This window comes from Hyperoodon ampullatus, assembly GCF_949752795.1.
Source record: "Hyperoodon ampullatus genome assembly, chromosome: 6".
Taxonomy (NCBI): Eukaryota; Metazoa; Chordata; class Mammalia; order Artiodactyla; family Ziphiidae; genus Hyperoodon; species Hyperoodon ampullatus.
The window spans coordinates 201517-226955 of NC_136919.1; the positions used below are offsets into that span (position 1 = coordinate 201517).

Genomic DNA, 25439 nt, shown 5'->3' on the forward strand with positions numbered 1-25439 from the left:
GGAAAAAATAATAATAAAGGGAATTAGGAAAACTTTTGACTTCGAAGGTCATGTAGTACTGAGTCATACCTGAGGTTTCTAAGGAGTTATATACACAGTTGCTATTTGGATTGCTTGTTGATGAAGATCAGTGGAAAAACTAGAGTCGTTTCCAAGTGTAGGTAAGATATAATGAGAGGATGGAGGTGGGAAGTAGGGAGGCCCAGAGAAAAGTGGGAAGGTCATACTGGGCCAAGATGGTGGTAATATCCAGCAGAACGGATGGTAGGGCAGACTGTGGTTTCATCTTTTTTATTTCGGCTCCCCACCTCATCCTTAATAATTCTTTGGGAATATTTCATTGCTCTGTGATGCAGGTACAGAATTCGAGTGAGGAGACTACACCCTCAGCGTCCAGCTGTCTGAGTCCTCAGTGTGCTTCAAATGATGGAGAACTATTGCTTCTTTATGAGAAGAGTTAGTACCTTGTAGCTAAGCTTTAGCTGGAGCTTATGCAGGATTGATTCCAATTTATATATACTGTTGGCATGGAGGTTCCTCCTCCTCTTTTCTTGACCATTATGAAATGAATCTATATTTCTCAATATTTGTGTATATCAGATAAATACACTAAGTAAAGGAATCTTATATATTGCTCCCTGCATAGTTTGCTCTTTCTTGTTTCTCTTTTACCTTTACTAAATTAGCACAGTGAGAGACCGTGCAATGTTCTAATCAGGAGAGATTAGAACATCATATTTCTAGAGAGGTTGGTTGGACAGAGCAGGGGTCCCAGTGAGAATCAAAGCTTCTGTTTCTACTTGGAAGTGTACCTGTATAGAGTAGAGGGCTCCAGGAAATATCCTAGAACATTGCAATGTCCCTGCGGGAGATCGTTAAGAGAGGCAGGATCTGGTCCCAGATCAGTGCACTATGACATGTTTGTCAGTCATCTGGTGTGAGATTCTCAGAGCCAATCCCATATGGTAAGGCTGAGTGCAGAGTATGAAGCACCTGTGAAAGCCTTTGTTGAATGTTAAAGATGAAGCTCTGATTTTGGGGAGAATTTTCTTACCTGACTGAATGTCACCCTTCTGTGGGGATGAGATTCTGTGCTTTTCTTCTCTTGATGACCACTGACTGAAAGTCATTAGAGGACCATGTCTAGACAGCATTCTTTATTTAATTTCTTAAAGAAGAAAACATAGAAAACATTTTTACCCACTTTCAAATTGAGGATCAAGGGGAATGACATCAGTGAAAATGTCAGAGTACGGGGCTCTAGCTTGTGTCCATCACCAGAAACACTGACATACGTGGTAAAACCTGTCAGAATGATCTTATCAACACATGTAAGTTTTTTTTTCTTTTCACCCTGTAGATTTATCTTTCACTGAAACTTAACTTACTACAAGATGTGGAGAATAAACAGGGAAGTAGAAACTGCATTTCCTGATGAGAGAATCACTAAGTCACATTAGTTGTTCTGAGCTATGTCTTACTCACCGTGACTGTAATTAAAACAAACAAACAAACAAAACACTTTTTTTTGGTAAGTCAGTTCTGACATTTCCTCGTTAAAGACAAGGTAACAGATACAGATTTAGATCTACCAGAATTGAGCAAAATGTTGATTGTACCTGTGCTGCATATATGAGCATGACCTGCTACAAATCTTCATTATACTTATTGCCACAACTGACAAATTCACTTTGGCCACTCCTGATATGTTGCATGTAAGGAATGAATAGGACACTAACCCCAGCTGGTCACAGGTAAACTCTGCCACGTGGATTACTGCATGTTTTCCTGCTGGAAGACCACACATTCTCGAGTATCATGACTGCAGAGTATGTGGGCTCTTCTTTTTTCTGGATAAAGGTTAGATAATCACCTAATTTTATGAGAAATATATAAATTGTATTTGCATATTCTTCAGGTTTTTATTTATCCATTCTCTTTCAAGTCCTAAGTGCAAATATTAAAGTGATTTCCAAGAGGGTGGTAAATAAGACAGCTACGTTTATGCTCCAAAATTAGCAATAAAGCATAATACAATTGTAAATGCATTAATGTGTGAGTAATATGTAGATACTATGTAAATGCAATTTTAGTAATGCTTTGTGGAGAGCTTCAGAATCTAGGTATTTAAAAAAAAAAGAAGAAGGAGTTTTTGAAACTCTCAGGGAATTATATAGAAGTTTTTGTGTCTATAATTATCAATCTGGAATAATGCATTTTCTCAGAAATAAACTAGGCATAAAATTGTAGGAAAAAACTTCATGAAATGAAAGAGCATGTGAGATGGGCATACAAGAAAAAGAATATTCTCAGAGAATAATGAACAGTGTGAAGTTCAGCAGAAGTGTAATACAGATTCAAAGAGTAAAACTTTGGAGAGCCTAATTATGAGTTCCTCATATTGCATCTTTGGAGAGACGGTAGTCATTTGAAATATGATGTTATAAGATGACGTTAACATACTTAAATACTTTCGTTTAGAAATGACCACTTAGAACGAGAATAAATGAAAGAGAGCACAAAATTATGTTTTTGTTGATTTTTGAATATCTCAGGTGAGTGCTGATAATTTAAATATATATGATGTCAGGCTTCCCTGGTGGTGCAGTGGTTGAGAGTCCGCCTGCCGATGCAGGGGACACGGGTTCGTGCCCCGGTCCGGGAAGATCCCACATGCCACGAAGTGGCTAGGCCCGTGAGCCATGGCCACTGAGCCTGCATGTCCGGAGCCTATGCTCCACAATGGGAGAGCCCACAACACTGATAGGCCCACGTACTGCAAAAAAAAAACAAAAAAAACAAACATGGTGTCTTTCACTGCAGGAGGAGTGAAAGGAGGATTGAAGTGAAATGAAGGAGCTGTGGAGGATTCCTGGAATGAATGTCAATATTATGACAATAGTATGAGTGTGTTTCATGTTTGGTAATTACAATCATTGTTGCTTTTGCTGTGGTCATCCATTTACAATGTTTGGTGTCAGTTGATTTTTCTCTTGTAAAAATAAAATGCAGTCTGTGTGTGTGGAAAAAAAACATACATGATGTCGTGATAAAGTTGTATGTAATTTGAGATCTGGCAAAAAGCATTTCTTTTCTGTAATGCTAGGATGCTAATTGGACATTTTTGCAAGAAAGAGATTTCAGGATGCAAATCTCGTGTTTCTAAGGTGGGAAGCCAGTTCATGGTGGAACATTCTATTAAACTTGTGTGAGTGCAGAAATATTTCTTTGGAAGAAAGAGGTCATGAATCCCTTTTTAACAGTTAGTGTTTTATAGTATACCGAATGAGCAAAATGGGTATTTCTGAACTTTAGAAAAAAATAATATAGTTTTTCTGCATTTATATTATGCAGCTGATGTAGAATATCAAAAATTCTTTATTTTGAAAAACAATGTAATCAATTTGACATAATTCATATATATTGAACCTGTGGTACACACACACAATAAAACATACATTCAAAAAATCTTTTTCACTTAAGAAACATTTTCTAGTGTAGTTGATTTACAACGTTGTGGTATTTTAAAATACATGTTTATTAGAGTATAATTGCTTTATAACACTGTATTAGTTTCTGCTTTACAACAAAGTGAATCACCTATATGTATACATATATCCCCATATCCCCCCGTCTTGAGGCTCCCTCCCAGACTCCCTATCCCACCCCTGTGGGGGACATAAAGCACCGAGCTGATCTCCCTGTGCTATGCGGCAGCTTACCACTAGCTCTTTTACATTTGGTAGTGTATATATGTCAGTGCTACTCTCTCACTACGTCCCTGTCTCCCCTTCAGCCCTGTGTCCTGAAGTCCGTTCTCTACATCTGTGTCTTTATTCCTGCCCTGTCCCTAGGTTCGTCAGTACCATTTTTCTGAATTCCATATATATGTGTTCACATACAGTATTTGTTTTTCTCTTTCTGACGTACTTCACTCTGTATGACAGACTCTAGGTCCAACCACCTCACTACAAATAACTCAATTTTATTCCTTTTTATGGCTGAGTAATACTCCATTATATATATAGGCCATATCTTCTTCCTATATTCATCTGTCGATGGACATTTAGGTTGGTTCTATGTCCTGGCTATTGTAAATAGTGCTACAGTGAATATTGTGATACATGTATCTTTTTGAATTACGGTTTTCTCCGGGTATATGCTCAGTAGTGGGATTGCTGGGTCTCTATTTTTAGCTTTTAAGGAACCTCCATATTGTTCTCCATAGTGGCTGTATCAGTTTACATTTCCACCAACAGTGCAGGAGGGTTCCCTTTTCTCCACACCCTCTGCAGCCTTTATACGTTATTGTATTAATTTCTGCTGTGCAGCAAAGTGATTCAGTTATATATATATATATATTCTTTTCCATTATGGTTTATCACAGGACTGAATATAGTTTCCCCTGCTGTACAGTAGGTCTTTGTGGCTTGTGCATCCTATGTAGAATAGTTTGCTTCTGCTATTCCAAAACTCCCAATCTTTCCATCACTCTCTCCTTGGCAACCACAACTCTGTTTTCTATATCTGTGTGTTTGTTTCTGTTTTGCTGACATGTTCATTTGTGTCCTGTTTTCGATTCCACATGTAAGTGATATTATATGGTATTTGTCTTTCTCTTTATGACTTACCTCAGTTAGTATCATTATCTCTATGTCCATCCATGTTGCTGCAAATGGCATTATTTCATTCTTTTTTATGTCTGAGTAATATCTATTGTATACGTATACCACACTTTCTTTATACATTCATTTTTTAATGAACATTTAGGTTGTTTCCATGTCTTGGCTATTATAAATAGTGCTTCTATGAACATAGGGTTTTTTTGTTTGTTTGTTTGGTTTTTTTTGCGGTATGTGGGCCTCTCACTGTTGTGGCCTCTCCCGTTGTGGAGCACAGGCTCCGGACGCGCAGGCCCAACGGCCATAGCTCACGGGCCCAGCCGCTCCGCGGCATGTGGGATCTTCCCAGACCGGGGCACGAACCCGTGTCCCCTGCATCGGCAGGCGGACTCTCAACCACTGCGCCACCAGGGAAGCCCGAACATAGGGTTTTATATATTTTTTTGAATTATAATTTTGTCTAGATGTATGTCCAAAAGTGGGATTGCTAGATCATATGGCAACTCTCTTTATAGTTTTTTTGCGGAACCTCCATACTGTTTTCCATAGTGGCTGCACCAACTTACATGGCCACCAACAGTGCTGAAGGGTTCCCTTTTCTCCATACCCCATCCAGCATTTGTTAATTGTAGATTTTTTTTAATGATGGCCATTCTGATCAGTGTGAAGTGATACCTCATTGTAATTTGGATTTGCATTTCTCTAATAATTAGTGATGATGAGCATCTTTTCATGTGCCTATTGGCTATCTGTATGTCTTCTTTAGAGAAATGTTTATTTAGATCTTCTACCCATTTTTCCATTGAGTTATTTGTTATATTGTTATTGAGTTGTAGGAGCTGTTTGTATAGTTTGTAAATTAAGCCGTTGTCAGTCTCATCATTTGCTAATATTTTCTCCCAGCCCATAGGTTGTATTTTCATTTTGATTATGGTTTCCTTTGCTGTGCAAAAGCTTATAAGTTTGATTAGTTCCTGTTTCTTTTTTGCTTTTACTGTAAGTCCGCTACGTATGAACAAGTTCTGTTCCAAGAGTGCGTTTGTAAGTCCAATTTGTTTGTAAGTCCAACAAAGTTAGCCGAGGTACCCAGGTTACACAGTCGGCTATATGGTATTGTACCATAATAGGTTTATAATACTTTTCACACAAACAGTATATAAGAAGCAAACACAAAAACAAAGAGAAGATTTTTAGTCTTACAGTACAGTAACTTGAAAAGTACAGTAATACAGCACAACAGCTGGGATACTGGGGCTGGCATCGAGGGAACAGGCGAGAAGAGTTACTGATTGGAGGAGGGAGAGGAGGCGGGAGATGGTAGAGGTGAAGGATTATCAGCAGTGGGAGACAGGGGGCAAGCTCCAATTTCACTCATACCTGACATTGATGACGCAGGTTCTGGTTCCTTGCTGGATTTAATTCTATCTACCCTCTTGAAAAAATGATCCATTGATGTCTGGGTTGTAGCTCGTTTTTTTCTCATCATAGATGATGACATGGTAGCACTGGTTTGCATTCTGAATGGCTGCTGCCACCTTTGGGTACCATTGTAGGTTCGAGCCCTGTGCCTCAAAAACTAACAGTGCCTCCTCAAATTTAGAAGATTCCCTTGGCATTTTCTGTGTCATGAATCTCTTCAGTTCTTCTGTTACTTCTTCTTCCTCCTGTCCCTCTTCATCCTTTCTCTGCGCCTCCAATTCCATCAGTAAGCTCCTCATGTTGCACAGCAAGGAGTTCAATGAAATCGTCCTCTTGCAGATCTAGCTCCAGCTTCTCGCTGAGGGTCACTACGTTGCTGAAGACCTCTTCAGACTTCTGATCTGCCTTCTCAAATCCACAAACATCATGAACAAACTGTGGGCAAAGGTTCTTCCAAACCCCATTCATGGTGACCAACATACACTCACACCATGCAAAGTCAATGTTTTTTATGGCCTTGTAGATGTTATAGTCCTTCCAAAATTGTCCCTAGGTTCTTCCTGATTTCTCACTTACCTTTACTGCCTGACAAAAAGTGTGACATAAATAATATTTCTTGAAAGTCGCTATAACTTCCTGGTCCATAGGATGGATGAGCAATGGAGTATTCGGTGACAGATGCACTACTTTGACGTTGGGAAAAGTCATCCATGAAAGGGGGGTGGCCCAGAGCATTGTCAAGCCTCAAAAGAATGTTTTTCTGGGACGTCCTTCTCCGAGCAATATTTCTCTACATCTGGGATAAAGTGTTGGCAAAACCAGTCCTGGAACGTGTCCTGTGTAATCCAGGATTTGAGGTTACGCTTCCACACAATAGGAAGAGAGTCATTGGCTATGTTTTTAAGGGTTCTTGGGTTCTCTGAATGATAAACTAAGAGAGGCTTCAGCTTCATATCACTGGAAGAATTGCCACCAAACAACAGTTAGCCTATCCTTTGCTGCTTTACAGCCCGGCATCAACTTTTCCTTCTTACTGATGTAACTTCGGTCTGGCATCCTCTTCCAGTACAGTTGTGTCTCATCCACATTAAACACCTGGTTGGGTAAATGCACACCATTATCAGTAATTTCTCAAAGTGTTTCAGGAAGTTCCTGGACAGCTACCCTATCTGCACCTGCTGCCTCTCCACTTACTTTTACCTTGTTGAGGTTGGCTCTACCCTTGAACCGATGAAACCAGCCATGGCTGGCATTAAAAAATATGCCCTCTGATTCTTTCCCGTGTTTCTTCTTCAAGTCTTCATAAAGGCTTTAGCTTTCTCTTGAATCACCATTAAGCTGAGCAGGATTTAGTGCTGATGTTGATCCTGCACCTGCACACTGAGAAGTTTCTCCATCTCCTCCATCACTTTTCTGTGCTTCTTTGATATTTTGTCATGAGCATTGAGTATTATATTGGCTGTGGGTTTGTCATAAATAGCTTTTATTATGTTGAGATATGTTTCCTTTATACCCATTTTGGTAAGCGTTTTTATCATGAATGGATGTTGAAGTTTTTCAAATGCTTTTTCGGCATCTATTGAGATGATCATTTGTTTTGTGTTTTTCCTTTGTTGATGGAGTGTATCATGTTGATTGATTTGCATATGTTGAAACAACTTTGTGACACGGAGGTGAATCAAATTCGATCATGGTGTATGATCCTCTTATGTGTTGTCAGATTCGGTTTTCTAATATTCAGTTGAGAATTTTTGCATCCATATTTATCAGAGATATTGGCCTGCAATTTTCTTTTTTGCTAGTGTCTTTCTCTGTGTTGTTTTTTTAAAAGTCTTTATTGAATTTGTTACAGTATTGCTTCTGTTTTATGTTTTGGTTTCTTATTTGTGAGGCATGTGGGATCTTAGCTCCACCACTAGGCATTGAACCCACACCCCCTGCACTGGAAGGCGAAATCTTAACTGCAGGACCACCAGGAAAGTCCCCATCTGTGGTTTTTTTTTCAGTAAATTTATTTATTTATTTATTTTTGGATGCATTGGGTGTTCATTGCTGTGAACGGGCTCTCTCTAGTTGTGGCGAGTATGGGTTACTCTTCGTTGTGGCGTGTGGGCTGTTCACTGCACTGGCTTTTTTTTTGCAGAGCATGGGCTCTAGGTGCGTGGGCTTCAGTAGTTGTGGCTATCAGGCTCAGTAGTTGTGGCTCGTGGGCTGTAGAGCACAGGCTCAGTTGTTGTGGCACACAGGCTTAGTTGCTCCACGGCATGTGAGATCTTCCCGGACCAGGGCTTGAAACTATGTCCTCTGCATTGGCAGATGGATTCTTAACCACTGTGCCACCAGGGAAGTCTCCCCCATTTGGTTTTGATATCAGGGTGATGGTGGCTTCATAGAATGTCATTGGATGTATTCCTTACTCTTCAATCTTTTCGAAGAGTTTGAGAAGAATCAGTGTAAGTTTTGCTTTGTATATTTGGTAGAATTTGCCTGTGAAACCATCTGATCCTGGATTTTTGTTGGTAGGGAGTTTTTGTAAATTACAGTTTCTATTTTGCTTTTAGTGATCAGTCTGTTCAAGTTATCTATTTCTTCTTGATTCAGTTTTGTTTGGCTGTAAAAAAACAGCACATATTTTAAAGTTATGTTAGCAGCTAAATACTTACCATGTATTAGACCACAAAAGAGCAAAGAAAAAAATATTAAAGTATTTTTTCAAATAGAAAAAGTATTGAAATATTTTTAAGAAATTGGGATAATAGTACAAGTTACAATAATGACAAATTGTTCTGAAATTAAACACTACTTTATCTAAGATGCATATCATATGCTTATTGTTTTACTGTTTTTAAATACATGGAATGTTTTCACCTTTCTAAAGTAATTCTTTTATTTTACCTGTATATTGGGAAAAATTTTAGTTGCACATAATATAAAAAATTACACTTTAATAGGAGACATTAATCCATTTACCTTTGCTGTAGTATTGAAAATACTTAGGTTTAGAGTTACCATGTTATTGAGTACTCTTTTTTATTTATTTATTTTTAAAAAGATTTAATTTGGGGGAGGTATAAATTATTTATTTATTTATTTATAGTATCTTTATTGGACTATAATTGCTTTACAATGGTGTGTTAGTTTCTGCTGTATAACCAAGTGAATCAGCTATACATATAAATATATCCCGATTTCTCCTCCCTCTTGCATCTCCCTCCCACCCTCCCTATCCCACCTCTCTAAGTGGTCACAAAGCACTGAGCTGATCTCCCCATGCTATGCAGCTGTTTCCTACTAGCTATCTATTTTACATTTGGTAGTATATATAAGTTCATGCCACGCTCTCACTTCATCCTGGCTTACCCTTCCCCCTCCCCATGTCCTCAAGTCCATTCTCTACATCTGCGTCTGTATTCCTGTCCTGTCCGTACTTTCTTCTCAACCATTTTTTTCTCTTTTTTTAGATTCCATATATATGTGTTAGCATACAGTATTTGTTTTTGTCTTTCTGACTTATTTCACTCTGTATGACAGACTCTAGGTCCATCCGCCTCACTATAAATAACTCAATTTCATTTATTTTTATGGCTGATAATATTCCATTTTATATTGAAGATGTGCAAAATCTTTTTTATCCATTCATCAGTTGATGGACACTTAGGTTGCTTCCATGTCCTGACTATTGCAAATAGAGTTGCAATGAACATTGTGGAACATGATTCTTTTTGAATTATGGTTTTCTCCAGGTATATGCCCAGTAGTGGGATTTCTGTGTCATATGGTAGCTCTATTTTTAGTTTTTTAAGGAACCTCCATTCTGTTCTCCATAGTGTCTGTGTATCAATTTACATTCCCACCAACGGTGCAAGAGGGTTCCCTTTTCTCCACACCTCTGCAGCATTTATTGTTTGTAGATTTTTTGAATGATGGCCATTCTTACCTGTGTGGGATGATACCTCATTGTAATTTTGATTTGCAATTCTCTAATGATCAGTGATGTTGAGCATTCTTTCATGTGTTTCCTGGCAATCTGTATATCTTCTTTGGAGAAATGTCTAATAGGTCTTCTGCCCATTTATGGATTGGCTTGTTTGTTTCTTTGATATTGAGCTGCAGGGGGTGCTTGTAAAGTCTGGAGATTAATCCTTTGTCAGTTGCTTCATTGGCAAATATTTTCTCCCATTCTGGGGGTTGTCTTTTCGTCTTGTTTACGTTTTCCTTTGCTGTGCAAAAGCTTTTAAGTCTCATTAGGTCCCATGTTTTTATTTTTATTTTTATTTCCATTTCTCTAGGAGGTGGGTCAAAAAGGATCTTGCTGTGATTGATGTCATAGAGTGTTCTGCCTATGTTTTCCTCTAAGAATTTTATAGTGTCTGGCTTTACATTAAGTCTTGTATCCATTTTGAGTTTATTTTTGTGTATGGTGTTAGGGAGTCTTCTAATTTCATTCTTTTACCTGTAGCTGTCCAGTTTTCCCAGCACCACTTATTGAAGAGGCTGTGATTTCTCCATTGTATATTCTTGCCTCCTTTATCAAAAATAAGGTGACCATATGTGTCTGGGTTTATCTCTGGGCTTTCTCTCCTGTTCCATTGATATATATTTCTGTTTTTGTGCCAGTACCATACTGTCTTGATTACTGTAGCTTTGTAGTATAGTCTGAAGTCAGGGATCCTGATTACTCCAGCTCTGTTTTTCTTCTCAAGATTGCTTTAGCTGTTCGGGGTCTTTTGTGTTTCCATACAAATTGGGAAATATTTTGTTGTAGTTTTCTGAAAAATGCCATTGGTATTTTGATAGGGATTGCATTGAGTCTGTAGATTGCTTTGTGTAGTATAGTCATTTCACAATGTTGATTTTTCCAATCCAAGAACATGGTATATCTCTCCACCTGTTTGTGTCATCTTTGATTTATTTCATCAGTGTCTTATAGTTTTCTGAGTAAAAGTCTTTTATAAAGACTCTTTATAATAAACTTCTCCTTAGGTAGGTTAATTCCTAGGTATTTTATTCCTTTTGTTGCATGGGTAAATGGGAGTGTTTCCTTAATTTCTCTTTCAGACTTTTCATCTTTAGTGTATGGGAATGAAAGGGATATCTGTACATTAATTTTGTATCCTGCAGCCTTACAAACTTCATTGATTAACTCTAGTAGGTTTCTGGTAGCACCTTTAGGATTCTCTATGTATAGTATCATGTCATCTAGTGGCAAACAGTGACAGCTTAACTTCTGCTTTTCCAATTTGGATTCCTTTTATTTCTTTTTCTTATCTGATTGTTGTAGGTAAAAATTCCAAAAGTGTGTTGAATAATAGTGGTGAAAGTGGTCAACCTTGTCTTGTTCCTGATCTTAGTGGAAATGGTTTCACTTTTTCACCATTGAGAACAATGTTGACTGTGGGTTTGTCATATGTGGCCTTTACTATGTTGAGGAAAGTTTCCTCTATGCCTACTTTCTAGAGGGTTATCATAAATGGCTGTTTAATATTGTCGAAAGCATTTTCTGCATGTATTGAGATGATCATATGGTTTTTATCTTTCAGGTTTTTTAATATGGTGTATCACATTTATTTGCATGTATTGAAGAATCCTTGCATCCCTGGGATAAACCCAGCTTGATTATGGTGTATGATCCTTTTAATGTGCTGTTGGATTCTTTTTTTTTTTTTTTTTTTTTTTTTTGCGGTACGCGGGCCTCTCACTGTTGTGGCCTCTCCCGTTGTGGAGCACAGGCTCCGGACGTGCAGGCTCAGCGGCCATGGCTCACGGGCCCAGCCGCTCCGCGGCATGTGGGATCTTCCCGGACCGGGGCACAAACCCTTGTCCCCTGCATCTGCAGGCGGACTCTCAACCACTGCGCCACCAGGGAAGCCCTGTTGGATTCTTTTTGCTAGTATTTTGCTGAGGATTTTTGCATGTATGTTCATCAGTAATATTGGCCTGTAGTTTTCATTCTTTGTGACATCTTTGTCTGGTTTTGGTATCAGGGAGATGGTGGTCTCATAGAATAAGTTTGGGAGAGTTCCTCCCTCTGTTATATTTTGGAAGAGTTTGAGAAGGTTAGGTGTTAACTCTTCTCTAAATATTTGATAGAATTTGCCTTTGAAGCCATCTGGTCCTGGGCTTTTGTTTGTTGGAAGATTTTAATGACAGTCTCAATTTCAGTGCTTCGGATTGGTTTGTTTATAGTTTCTATTTCTTCCTGGTTCAGTCTTGGCAGGTTGTGCATTTCTAAGAATTTGTCCATTTCTTCCAGGTTGTACATTTTATTGGCATATAGTTGCTTGCAGTAACCTCTCATAATCCTTTGTATTTCTGCAGTGTCAGTTGTTACTTCTCCTTTTTCATTTGTAGTTCTGTTGATTTGAGTCTTCTCCCTTTTTTTCTTGATGACTCTGGCTAATGGTTTTATCAATTTTGTTTATCTTCTCAAAGAATCAGCTTTTAGTGTTTTTGATCTTTGCTGTTGTTTCCTTCATTTCTTTTTCATTTATTTCTGATCTGACCGTTATGATTTCTTTCCTCTGCTGATTTTGGGTTTTTTTTCTTTCTTTCTTTCTCTAATTGCTTTAGGTGTAAGGTTAGCTTGTTTATTTGAGATGTTTCTTGTTTCTTGAGGCAGGATTGTATTGCTATAAACTTCCCTGTTAGAACTGCTTTTGCTGCATCCCATAGGTTTGGGGTCGTCATGTTTTCATTGTCATTTGTTTCTAGGTATTTTTTAATTTCCTCTTTGATTTCTTCAGTGATCTCTTGGTTATTAAGTAGTGTATTGTTTAGCGTCCATGTGTTTGTATTCTTTTACAGATTTTTTCCTGGAATTGATATCTAGTCTGATAGCGTTGTCGGAAAAGATACATGATACAATTTCAATTTTCGTAAATTTACCAATGCTTGATTTGTGACCCAAGATATGATCTATCCTGAAGAATGTTCCTCGAGCACTTGAGAAAGAGTGTATTCTGTTGTTTTTGGATGGAATGTCCTATAAATATCAATTAAGTCCAGCTTGTTTAATGTATCATTTAAAGCTTGTGTTTCCCTATTTATTTTCATTTTGGATGATCTGTTCATTGGTGAAAGAGGGGTGTTAAAGTCCCCTACTACGATTGTGTTACTGTCGATTTCCCCTTTTTTGGCTGTTAGCCTTTTCCTTATGTATGGAGGTGCTCCTATATTGGGTGCATAAATATGTACAATTGTTATATCTTCTTAGGTTGATCCCTTGATTATTATGTAGTGTCCTTCTTTGTCTCCTGTAATAGTCTTTATTTTAAAGTCTCTTTTGTCTGATATGAGAATTGCTACTCTAGCTTTCTTCTGATTTCCATTTGCATGGAATATTTTATTCCATCCCCTCACTTTCAGTCTGTATGTGTCCCTAGGTCTGAAGTGGGTCTCTTGTAGACCGCATATATACCGGTCGTGTTTTCAGATCCATTCAGCCAGTCTATGTCTTTTGGTTGGAGCATTTAATCCATTTACATTTAAGGTAATATTGATATGTATGTTCTTATTACCATTTTCTTAATAGTTTTGGGTTTGTTATTGTACGTCTTTTCCTTCTCTTGTGTTTCCTGCCTAGAGAAGTTCCTTTAGCATTTGTTGTAAAGCTGGTTTGGTGGTGCTGCATTCTCTTAGATTTTGCTTGTCTGTAAAGGTTTTAATTTCTCTGTTGAATCTGAATGAGATCCTTGCTGGGTAGAGTAATCTTGGTTGTAGCTTTTTCCCTTTCTTCACTTTAAATATGTCCTGCCTGTCCCTTCTGGCTTGCAGAGTTTCTGCTGAAAGATCAGCTGTTAACCTTATGGGGATTCCCTTGTATGTTATTTGTTGTTTTTCCCTTGCTGCTTTTAATATTATTTCTTTGTATTTATTTTTTGATAGTTTGATTAATATATGTTTTGGTATGTTTCTCCTTGGGTGTATCTTGTATGGGACTCTCTGAGCTTCCTGGACTTGATTAACAATTTCCTTTCCCATATTAGGGAAGTTTTCAACTATAATATCTTCAAATATTTTCTCTGTCTCTTTCTTTTTCTCTTCTACTTCTGTGACCCCTATATTCGAATGTTGGTGTGTTTAACGTTGTCCCAGAAGTGTCTCAGATTGTCCTCAATTCTTTTCATTCTTTTTTCTTTATTCTGCTCTGTGGTAGTTATTTCCACTATTTTATCTTCCAGGTCATTTATCCATTCTTCTGCCTCAGTTATTCTGCTATTGTTTCCTTCTAGAGAATTTTTAATTCCATTTACTGTGTTCATCATTGTTTGTTTGCTCTTTCGTTCTTCTAGGTCCTTGTTAAACATGTGTTTTATATTCTCCATTCCAGTTCCAAGATTTGGGATCATATTTAGTATCATTACTCTGAATTCTTTTTCAGGTAGACTGCCTATTTCCTCTACATTTGTTTGGTCTGGTGGGTTTTTACCTTGTTCCTTCATCTGCTGTGTGTTTCTCTGTCTTCTCATTTGGCTTTGGGGACGGTGTTTGGGGTCTCCTTTACACAGGCTGAAGATTCATAGTTCCCGTTGTTTTTGGTGTCTGTCCCCAGTGGCTAAGGTTGGTTCAGTGGGTTGTGTAGGCTTTCTGGTGGCGAGGACTGGTGCCTGTGTTCTGGTGGGTTTGTCTGGATCTTGTCTTTCTGTTGGGCAGGTCCGCATCCGATGGTGTGTTTTGGGGTGTCTGTGACCTTATTAGGATTTTAGGCAGCCTCTCTGATAATGGGTGGGCCTGCATTCCTGTCTTGCAAGTTGTTTGGCATTGGATGTTCAGCACAGGATCTTACTGGTCTTTGAGTGGAGCTGGGTCTTAGCGTTGAGACGGATATCTCTGGGAAGCTTTTGCCGTTTTGATATTACAAGGTGCCGGAGGTCTCTGGTAGACCAATATTCTGAACTCTGCTCTCCCAACTCAGAGGCACAGGCCTGACACCCGACCGGAGCACCAAGACCCTCTCAGCCACACAGCTGGGGGTGAGAGCAAGAGCTAGCTTTGGTACATCTCAAAGAACACCAATGAGATTCACTCACCATTTTCTCTCCATCAGCGAAGAAAACAAAATTCAGTGTTCGGTGAGTCAGCCACTTTGGTAGCCCGCCTCCAAGATGGCCCTAATCATACCCTAATTATCTCCAGTCGTCCTGCACCTGTGTGCCTCCTCACACTTGAAAAGGGCTGACATTTTAACTAATAAGACATTGCAGAAATGACAAAGTGCAGCTTCCAAAGGTATAAAAGATATTGGAGTTTCTGCTTTGGTTTCTGCTAGATCACTCATCCTGGGGTAAGCCAGCTGCCATGTCATGAGGACACTCAAGCAGCCCTAAGGAGAGATTCATGTGGCAAGGAGCTGAGGCCTCTTACTTACAGCCACATGAGTGAGTCATCTCACAAGTCACAATACTTAATTTTATTTATTTTTGGTTGCGTTGGGTCTTTGATGCTGCACAGGGTTTCTCTAGTTGTGTCGAGCAGGGGCTACTCATCATTGTGGTGCATGGGTTTCTCCTTGTGGTGGTTTCTCTTCTTGTGGAGTATGGGCTCTAGGTGCATGGACTTCAGTAGTTGTGTCACGCAGGCTCAGTAGTTGTTGCTTGCAGGCTCTAGAGCACAGGCCAAGTAGTTGTGGCACATGGGCTTAGTTGCTCTGCAGCATGTGGGATTTTCCCAGACCAGGGATTGAACCCCTGTCCCCTGCATTGGCAGGCAAATTCTTACCCACTGAGCCACCAAGGAAGTCCAGTGTGCTCTTTTTTAAACCTAGTCTGTTTTCATTATTTTCTATCTTAACTATTCTATATTAAATTTAAAAAAATACTCTTTTCTACCCCTCATCTTTGAGGATTATATATGAAGAAGTATGTCTTATTTATTAATCTGAAATTTTCACCTTACTTTTAAGAAGTAATCACAATGTCAAGTATTTAATACCTTTCACTTCCACCTTGAAAAGCATGGATATTAAAGTGCTAATATAATTACCTTCCCTAGTCTATCATTTTTACTTTTTGTTATGTATAAAAAACAACTAAAAACATGCATGGTTTGTAAGGAAATGACAAATTTCAGAAAATTCAGAATCTGCATACACTCTATACATAGCTTCTAGATACAGACACAGAAAATTGCCAGATACTCAGAGCCCCCCTTGTCCAATTCTAGTGACTCCCCTTAAGGTTTAATATTGTTCTGGTATCTAACAAAAAGATCACTTTACCTGTATTTTGTATTTTATATAAATGTAATGGCCCAGTAAAATCACTTTTGGATTGGGCTTTTTTATTTTATGTTCTTTATGAATATGCCTATATGGTTGCCTATTGTTGTTGTCATGTATTGACACTGTTGCATAGGATTCCATAGTGTAAATATTTAACTATTAATTATTTTTTTCCAAAGTGTATTACAATATGAGTGATTTTCAGTTTGGGTCTATTGAGAATTGCACTTGTATATACATACTAGAACTTGAGCTTTGGTGGTATGTGTATAAATTATTGTTCAATATACATGTAGTAGTAAAATTTTTGACTCATAGCTTTCATCTGTTTATCTTTTTAGATATTTCTAAATATTTTCAAAACATTTGTATGATTTTTCATCCTCAGCAGCAGTGAATGAGATTCAAGGATTACACACATTCTTGTCAAACTTGATAATACCTGTCATTTTCATTTGAACTTTCTGGTTGGTGAGTGATAATTCCAGGTATGACTTGTTTGCATTTAATTGACTACTAAGAAGCCAAGCATCTTTTGATATGTTTACTTAACATTCTGTACTCTCTTTCTTGAAATATCTTTTGGTATATTTTCCCCATCTTTGTTATTACATTATCTTCTTATAGAAGACTTTTTTTTTTAACATCTGAAGACTTCTTATTTAGGAGTTTTAAATATATGCTTGATATAAGTTCTTCTCTCTTTCTGCCTCTCCTCTTTCTTTAGATGAGTGTCAGTTTTTAATGTTAATAACATCTAATTTGTTATTTTCATCTATTTAGTCTTATTTCTATTTATTTATGTAATCTTCTTATCTGTTGCAGAACACATTATATATTCTAAACCACAAATATGTTTTTGTTTCTTCAATAAATCTAATTATTAAGCTTTAAATTTAAGTTAACTTTCTAAACTAAATATGTTGTATCATAGTGAGCATTAATTTGCCTATGACAGTTGAAAGGTTACATTTATTCAGAAAATGTTGTATTCAGCTTTCTTTTCATTTGCTCCTACTTCTCATTGATTCACAGAGGTAAACATCACTTCATCCATCGATCTGACTTTTCTTGATTTCTCATGGTCATTCTCATTAATTCTTCTTGCCTCGTGAAATCTTTAGGCATCACATTATTCCACAAAAGCAAAAAGCTTCCTTGGGCCTTTTTCCTCAGAAGATTGATCATTCCCACATTTTAAATGGGAGATTGCAGTAAGTTAGGAGAAAATGCCCCAGGGGTCTCTCATTTTTTTTTTCACATCTCGTATCAGCCTGTGCTTGCACTCTGTGTTCAAAGATTTTTGTACAACACATTGATAGAAGTGCCAGGTGTTTCTCTCCTTGGGGCAAAAGACAGATTAATTACCTGACAAATAAAATAAAGACAGTGTCTTTCTCTGTTCAAATGTTGGAAAGGATTGCTTGCATCCTAACTTAAAAGTTTCAGGTGAGTGAAGCTTAAGATTCCAAAGCTTTAGTCCATATTTGCACCATGCACAGCATCCAACAGGACTGCTTTACATAACCCCATGAGACTTTTGTGTGCAAGTGAAATAGATAAAAATATAAAACTATTGCTGTCTTTTGGGGTCATAAAAAAGATTTTTTGTCTCATTTAAAATATTTTTTTTCTAAAATGCAAAAACGTGTCAGGCTAAAATATTGGAATTTCAAACATGGTAAAACCCCTTTTGAACGATGCGAAGTGAGACTCCTTTGTAGTGCTGATTTGCATTGCCCACTTGCTTGGTTGGCCAAAAAGGGCGTACGCGTTTTTTCCTGAATATATTCAGGAAAAAAAAACGTACGCCCTTTTTGGCCAACTGCATCACTGTCGAAGTTCTGCCGCTTTTCATGTGCTTTAAAGCGACTCCGATCTACCTCTTGAAAACGGTTTCCTGCAATCCTGCCTTGTTTTCAGATCCTCTTTGTTGCCTTACCTCAATAAGGTACGAAAGTTATCATTTATTATCCTGCAGGTTTGTGAATTTTAGTGCCCCTGAGATCCATTTTTCAGCTCGCCTTTTTGGGAGCTGGCCTCCAAACCGCAGGATTGCTTCAGGCCCTATTCTGATTCTGGGGGGCAGGCTGAGCCTTTGGTTAATTCTTCTTCCTGATTGGAAATTAGAGTGACATGTGTCTGTCCAAACACCTAGAGCTGATCTCTCATTGGCTCCCCCTCTTCCCGTTCAACCTCTGGACAGATTGCAAACTGTACGAAACAGGAGGTTAAAGGTGCTGATTCTCCAAGTGGGGAGATTGTTGGTAAAGCAGCTGGAATGGCGAACCCGAGCACCACGAGATGAAAAATGAGGTGCGTTTTAGAAACGTTTCCCGATCATACGGTGTACCATCCTCTGGGTTTCCCATGCATGTTTTAGCTGTAGGAAGATTCCCTTGAACCTGGAGATTTCTGACCCATGGAATGGGTAGCATGCAGTATTACTTTAAAGGGTCTGCATTTGCTCACCCAACCTCACCAATCCGGTCGCCCCCAAGAGTGTCCAGCCTTATGTCTCTTCCAGCTGTGGGTCTAGATGTGGTCAATCCAGGTTGCATCACAGCCACTGAACGAATTTTGTAAGAATTTCTCTCTCTTTCACTATCTTTGCTTTTTTTGTAGTTTGTATTTATAATGGGATTTAGCTGATTTTCAGTGCTGTGTTTGTGCCCCTTTACACCCACTATATTCACTTACCAAGAAATATCAATAAATACTTTTTAAGATTCTTACTACGTGGATATATTCTTCTGTGGTGAATAAGGTGTGTTGAGTCCAGTTCACTGAGCAATGAGTAGGTCTTCTCTATTACATATTTGGTTGATGGAATGGTATCTGTGCTAATTTCAAACTATTGTTTTATGTATCACCCCACCTCACCTTTCCCCTTAAGCAGCCATAAGTGTGTTTTCTAAATGTGTGACTCTGTTCTATTTTGTAATTTAGTTCATGTAGCGATTTTTACATTCCGTTTATAACTGATATCTTATGATAAGTTTCTTTATCTGTGTGACGTATTTCTCTTAGAATCATTGTACCTAAATCCACTCATTATGCTGCTACTAGCCTTAGGACATTGATTTCATGGCTGAGTGATATTCCATTGTACATAAGTACCACAACTTGTTTATCCATTTTTCTCTTTCATGAGATACTTAAGGTGTACCCGGATCGAGGATTTTGTGAACACAGCAGCCCTAAAATTTGGGGTACCTGCGTCCTGTCGATTTTTGGTTTTCTCAAGATATACGCCCATGAGTGGAAGTGTCCTGTGCTCTGTAGCTCTGTTTTTTCGATGTTTTAGGAAACACCATACAATCTTCGAGAGTGGCCGTTGGCAATTTACATCCCGCCCATCAGCGTAAAAAAGCTCCCTTTTCTCCTTGACTTGTCCTGCATTTCTGGTTTTTACACTTTTTCAGCATGGCCCTTTTGACCAATGCCTAGTGAGACTTCTTTGCAGTGTTGATTTGCATTGCCCGCTTGTTTGGTTGGCCAAAAAGGGCAAATGCGTTTTTTCCTGAATATATTCAGGTGCTCACCAGGGCATGTAGCAGGTGTGGGTGAGTGTCACGTAGTGCACACCCAGCACATAGAAGGTACGCAAGATGGAGAGGCTACTGTCCAGTGAGTGGTCGCCCTCCACACCAGTAAGGCAAGCCAACTTCCGGGTATTGTTGAGAGCTGGGGGCACGTAGGTCAGACGATCATTTTCAGAGGCAGGGGTAGCTTACTGAAGTCCCTAACACCCACCACCACCAGTCTGTTTACCTTTTTTTTTTTTTGGCCGTGCTGCACAGCATGAGGGCTCTTAGTTCCCCCACCGGGGATCAAACCTGACCCCCCTGCAGTGGAAGCGTGGAGTCTTAACCTCTAGACTACCAGGGAAGTCCCCCGTCTACCTTTAACTGAGGTCACAAGCTCCAGCTCAGAATAGGAGGCACACATGAGGCGGATGAGGTCAATTTGTTCCAGGTTGAGGCGCACAGCATCCCGTTCGTGGGTCTGGCATGGGACGTAGGCTGACCAGAACTGAGGGAAGGCCAGGGCTTAGTTTGGGCTTTGGAACTCCTTGGGCTTCTCATAGCCTCCTCAGCTGGCACAGCACTTACTGTGCCCATAAGTCACATGTAATGCGTTGCTTTTTCTGTGGTACTTGGGAGCCCGTCAGGTGGGCTCACTGTGGCCCCTGTAGCCCCCAGCATCCATGGCGTGGCACTTTCTAGGCCACTATGGTAACTTCGTTCCAATGTGACTAACCTGTGGTCTCTGTGGCCCCCAAACTGCCCCACATTCCCCAGCAGCCATGGTGGCACCTTGTGTGTCCCTTTGGTACCTGGCTACCCACGATACCATCTTTCAGCCTGTCCAAGCTGGTCTAGCCATGGCTGAAATTGCGCAGATTAACATGCTGGGGCTTCCCTGGTGGCGCAGTGGTTGAGAGTCCGCCTGCCGATGCAGGGGACACGGGTTCGTGCCCCGGTCTGGGAAGATCCCACATGCCGTGGAGCGGCTGGGCCCGTGAGCCATGGCCGCTGGGCCTGTGCGTCCGGAGCCTGTGCTCCGCAACGGGAGAGGCCACAACAGTGAGAGGCCCACATAACGCAAAAAAAAAAAAAAAAAAAAAAACATGCTGTAGCCCATTGTGGTAAAACTGCCTCAGGACCAGGGGCATGTTGGTGTGGCTGGAGGGAGGTTAAGGCAAATGGGTGGGCTCCATAGGTCTTGGGATCAGGCAGGACACATTGCCTGGCCTGGGCCAGCCTGGGGGTCCCCCACCTCACACTGTCACACAGACTATACTAGGAGCAGCTGAGGCCTGGGCTGAGGGGTTCCCACCAGGGAGGGGTGACAGAGAAGTGGAAGGGCATCCATAGATAATGGAGAGGACATCCAGGGGTGGTGTGAGGGAGCCTCCCCACTAGCGCTGCATACTCCGGACTTCCTCCCCTGCCCCGGACCAGGCTAGCCCCCCACCGGCCCACACACACTGCAGGCACCCTTCCACAAGTGGGAAGTCCCGCATCAGGGCCTGCGTGCGCTCCCGCGGACTTGGGGTGCTGGAGGTGCCCGGCGTGGTCTGCACGCGGGTTACCGATCACAGCAGCAGACCCAGCAGGAGCAGCAGGCACAGCAGAGGCCGCTGGCTGTGTGCATGGGGACTTTCGAGGCCCCCGGGCCGCAAGCTGCGCAGGGCAAGGCAGGCGGGCAGAGGCGGGTCTGAGAGGGGCGGGCGATGGGGTTCTGCCCGTCGACACAGGCCACCCAGCGGCGCGGCCTCGCGAGGGGGGCGGGGTGAGGGAGGGGATACAGAGTCACAGGACCCTGCGACCCGTGTGCGGAGAGCCGCGATCCGGGAAGCCCGGCAGCCACAGGGCGGCACTGCCCTCCCGCCCCCTGCTCAGAGGCAGCTCCCGCGGGCTAAGCTGGCCTCTGCTGAGAGCCCACTCGCCTCCCATCGCGGGTTCCCTCCGCCCCCGCCCCTCTTCCCACACCCACTGCTCCGAGGGGGCGCCCTAGGTTGCTCTCCCCCGCCTCTAACCTTCCTGTCCAAGCTGGGGTGCTTCTCTCAGAAGGCCACCTGCAGCCCGAGGCCTCCCGGGAGCACACCTCATCCCCATCTGCCTGCAGCCGGCCCCGCCCACCCCGAGGGCTGCGTGCGAGGGTCTCTGTGGCCACAAGTGCTCTGGGCTCCCGGTTTCCCGGTACTGGGCCATGGGGGCTGGTGTGGGGGAAGAGATAGTTTCTGGAAATGGGGGGGCGGTAACCTTGTGAGCTCTGGATTCAGGAGGGGGCCTTCTGCCCCCGACCTTTTCTCTCCACCTTCTTGACTCCGCAGCCTGCATGACCATTCTCTGGGGACTTGAACCAGCGCCTGGGAACTATCAGGAACCTCCCCCACTTCTGTCAGACAGCCTCATGAAAGAGCGCCCTCAGGAGCTGCTACACCTCCCCAGGGCCTGAATAGAGGGACTTTTGGGATGTGAACTGAACAACCTTCTGGGGAGAGTCAACGACCCTTTTACTCAACAGAGCAGGAACTCAGTCAGTAGGCTATTTGTGTGGAAGGAAATGAAGTCGCTTCCATGGCAGAAGAGCCCCTGCCGCAGCAACCTTTGTCCCAGAGCTGCTGGCTGACCTTCTGGCCAGGATCCCTCCTACCTCAGCGTGGAAGGCCCGGCCTCGTGGAGAAGTATAGGTTCTGAAGAAAGACCTGGCACCTGGGTTCTGCTGCTACACTTGTCTTATCTCGTGGCCCTTGTGGCTCTAGCTTTCCCAGAAACCTCAAGGGCTAAGTGCCTGTGCTTGCTCAGGGGCCACACGCCATTCCCCATTTCCAGCCTCAGGCCCTCCCGCTAGCTGCCTCCTCTAGGGACACACACACACGCACACTGGGGATGTGCCTTCTCACAGCAGCTCAACCACTGAGATGATTTAGGGACTGTGCCCAAACTCCTGCATCCCCAGCCTCTCAAGTTTTTGCTCTGATCCCTGGCACCCCCTGGAGCTGTTCCACCTTTGGAATCTTTCCCGGGTGGCAGGAGTGCCTAGTACAGGGGTAGTGACCTAAGTCTGAGCACTGGCGACCCTAGGAATCTGTTACAGAAAAACATTTTATTGAGCAGTAAGGGACCCCACTGGGGACGGAAAGGGCTGGCAATAAAGGAGCATGTGAACCTCGGGACAGGGTGCGTGCTGCTTGACTCTCCATCCTGTTCTTGCTTCAGGGAGCAGGGCTTCCTGGGCCTCTCTATCCTGCCTCCTGAGACCCCAGGCAGGAGGCTCTTTGGGAAGCCACAGATTGCTGCTTTCAGTTTCAAAAAGCCCAGCTCCCCCCTGGTTTGTGGTGGTGGCGGCTGACAATGGCTCAGGGCAGGAGCCCATGTGGTAGACTGCTAAGGCTTCTCTGCACCCTGTCTCTGCTCCTGCATTCTCCTCGGCTTCCAGAGTGCAGACTTTACTTTCTTCAGCTCACAAAGGGGCCCCTGAGGATTGAGCAGAGGAATGTCAGGTTTTCTTCCAGGCCAGCTTCCGCCCTGGGATGTTCAGGGCAGACTCTCATTTCAAACCTCAGTTTCTGAGGCTCCTTGCTTATGGCCATTGAGTGTGCAAGGGCTGAGGAAGACTCAGACAGAATGACGCAGGTTCTAATCTGTGGCAGTGGGCATTTGGGGGGGGCAGTAGGGGTCACTGCAGGAAGAGGCATTCGCTGTCTTAGGCAGTTAAACCATTGCCCTGTCTTCAGAATGGTTCAGCCAGCAAGATTCTGTGGAGTCCGCCTCCTGGCACCATGCTACAATCGCCGGATTTTGGGTCTGGAGCAACCGAGATCTTCGTCCGACTCTTCCGGAGCGTGCTTTCTCTCGGGAGCACACCTGGGGACTGGCTTCTCGGCTTCCGCCTTTGCTGGCGTGGCCAAAGGAGCATCCCCGTAGGCCCGGTAGCCACCAACCAGGCAGTATGTCTCCCCATGCCGGCCCAACTGCATTTCTCCACACCCTCGGTTGAGGACATGGTAGTGACCAGGTGTAGGAGGAGTAATGGAAGCCACAGCTGCTGCAAAGAAAATCAGAACTGATCAGTCACTTCTGCTGTACACAGTCTCCTGCCAGAATTTCCCTCTCTCATGTCTCTCCCAGTTTCTGGCTGAAGACCTTTAATCTACTTGACATCCAAAACACAGAGTTGGCCCATCACCTCTATGAGTCCCTAGAGAAGGGACACTGGCTGCAAAAGCAATTCCTAGAGCCTACGGCTGCATCAGGTGAGGTAGTCTCTTCACTGTTTCCAGGGAAAACAGTAGAACCCGAAAGAAATTGCAATCATGATCCTCTCCATCTCTCCCTTCCACAACAGAGAAAACATTTCTTGCAGTGTGTCACTTCTGAGGCTTTAATGGAAACGTGTTTCAAGTTTTGGAAAAAATAATCTAATATAAATTGGTTAAGGACCCCTCCCCCTTTGGCAACCCGTCTTGGGCCCCATTTATACTGCCTGTTACAACCACACTGAACTCTAGCCCTCTGATACTTTTATCTAGATTAGAACAAGGCCAAATACTGAGGCAGAGTGATCAGGAGACTCAGAACCGGGTTCTGGGTACCAAGTGTAGGCTCATATCCACCCAGCCTCCTGGGACACCATCTGCTCAGCCCTCCAGTCTCACTAGCACTTCATCACCCCCCTTGGTTCTTCCGGTCTTCCCATGAATAAGGCACCACCCTCTCCCCTAGTACTCAGCAGCTCAGTATGGGATGTGTCTGAGGGGACCGATATAGATGTGTACATGACAGCACAGAGGTGCCTGGGTTTGAAGGTGCGGTTCAAGAGTGGCCCTCTTCCTCAAACTGCTCCGTTTACCATCTGCCAACAAAAATGCGCTTGTCTTTTGCTAAGAGGCCAATCAGGAAAGGGTCTGAATGGAAGCATCCTGTAGCCCAAAGCGGAAGGCTACATTTATAAAGATCAGAAGCTTCCTGCACACTAGTTCAGGGATGACCTTTCACTTGTCCTCAGCAGTGAGCACTGTGGGACCCTGAAGGTGTCCCAGGTCACTGGTATTACTTACAGCTGGGAAAGTGCTGAGGTTTACGTAGTGGGCAAGCCCCACAGGAACATGTGGCAGCCAGGTGAGGTTGTGTGTACACCATGCCTCTTCTACAGATGCCCGGTCTCGGTGTACCTGCTGCACTGCCCAGCCAGGGAACAGAGCACAGGTTTGAGTAAATATAGACGATCCGGTCAGACATTCTCTCTCAGACAACCAAAGAGATTGGTATCTGGTGGAGAACTGGTAGGGAAGTTTCTCTGAGGGCAGCACGTTTCCATAGTTACGCTGCCATGGAAACTGTGAGAAGGCCTGTGAGGTCATCACTACCCAGTGAGGTCAGAATAAGGAACCTGTGACTTGCGGGTCAGGCTTCAGGAGGAGGGGCAGTTTTGTGGAGGAGAGCAGGGTGGAGGCAGAGGTACTCTGCCCGGTCCCTCACACCTGGGCTTCCCCACTCATGCCCTAGTCTAGTAGACACCCCACGTGGGGCGTGCAGGTGGGCTGGTACAGCCCCAGGGGCCCCAGGAGGGCAAGAGAGACCCACGTTCTGAAATTGGCTTGAGAGGCAAGATTAACGTTAAGAGACAGCTAGGTTGTATGGCACTGACCCTAAGAGGCAGAGAAT

General features: G+C 42.4%; 1 protein-coding gene across 1 annotated transcript; it reads right to left on the reverse strand.

The window, feature by feature from the left end:
• Window positions 1-23557: 23557 nt before the first annotated feature.
• On the reverse strand, window positions 23558-25013 carry LOC307054588 (DPEP2 neighbor protein-like; the record flags this gene model as incomplete). Its single annotated transcript, XM_079706362.1, has 2 exons — window positions 23558-23820; window positions 24947-25013. The coding sequence occupies 2 exons, from the start codon at window positions 25011-25013 to the stop codon at window positions 23558-23560; spliced, it is 330 nt and encodes a 109-aa protein (XP_079562488.1).
• Between the last annotated feature and the right edge of the window lie 426 nt (window positions 25014-25439).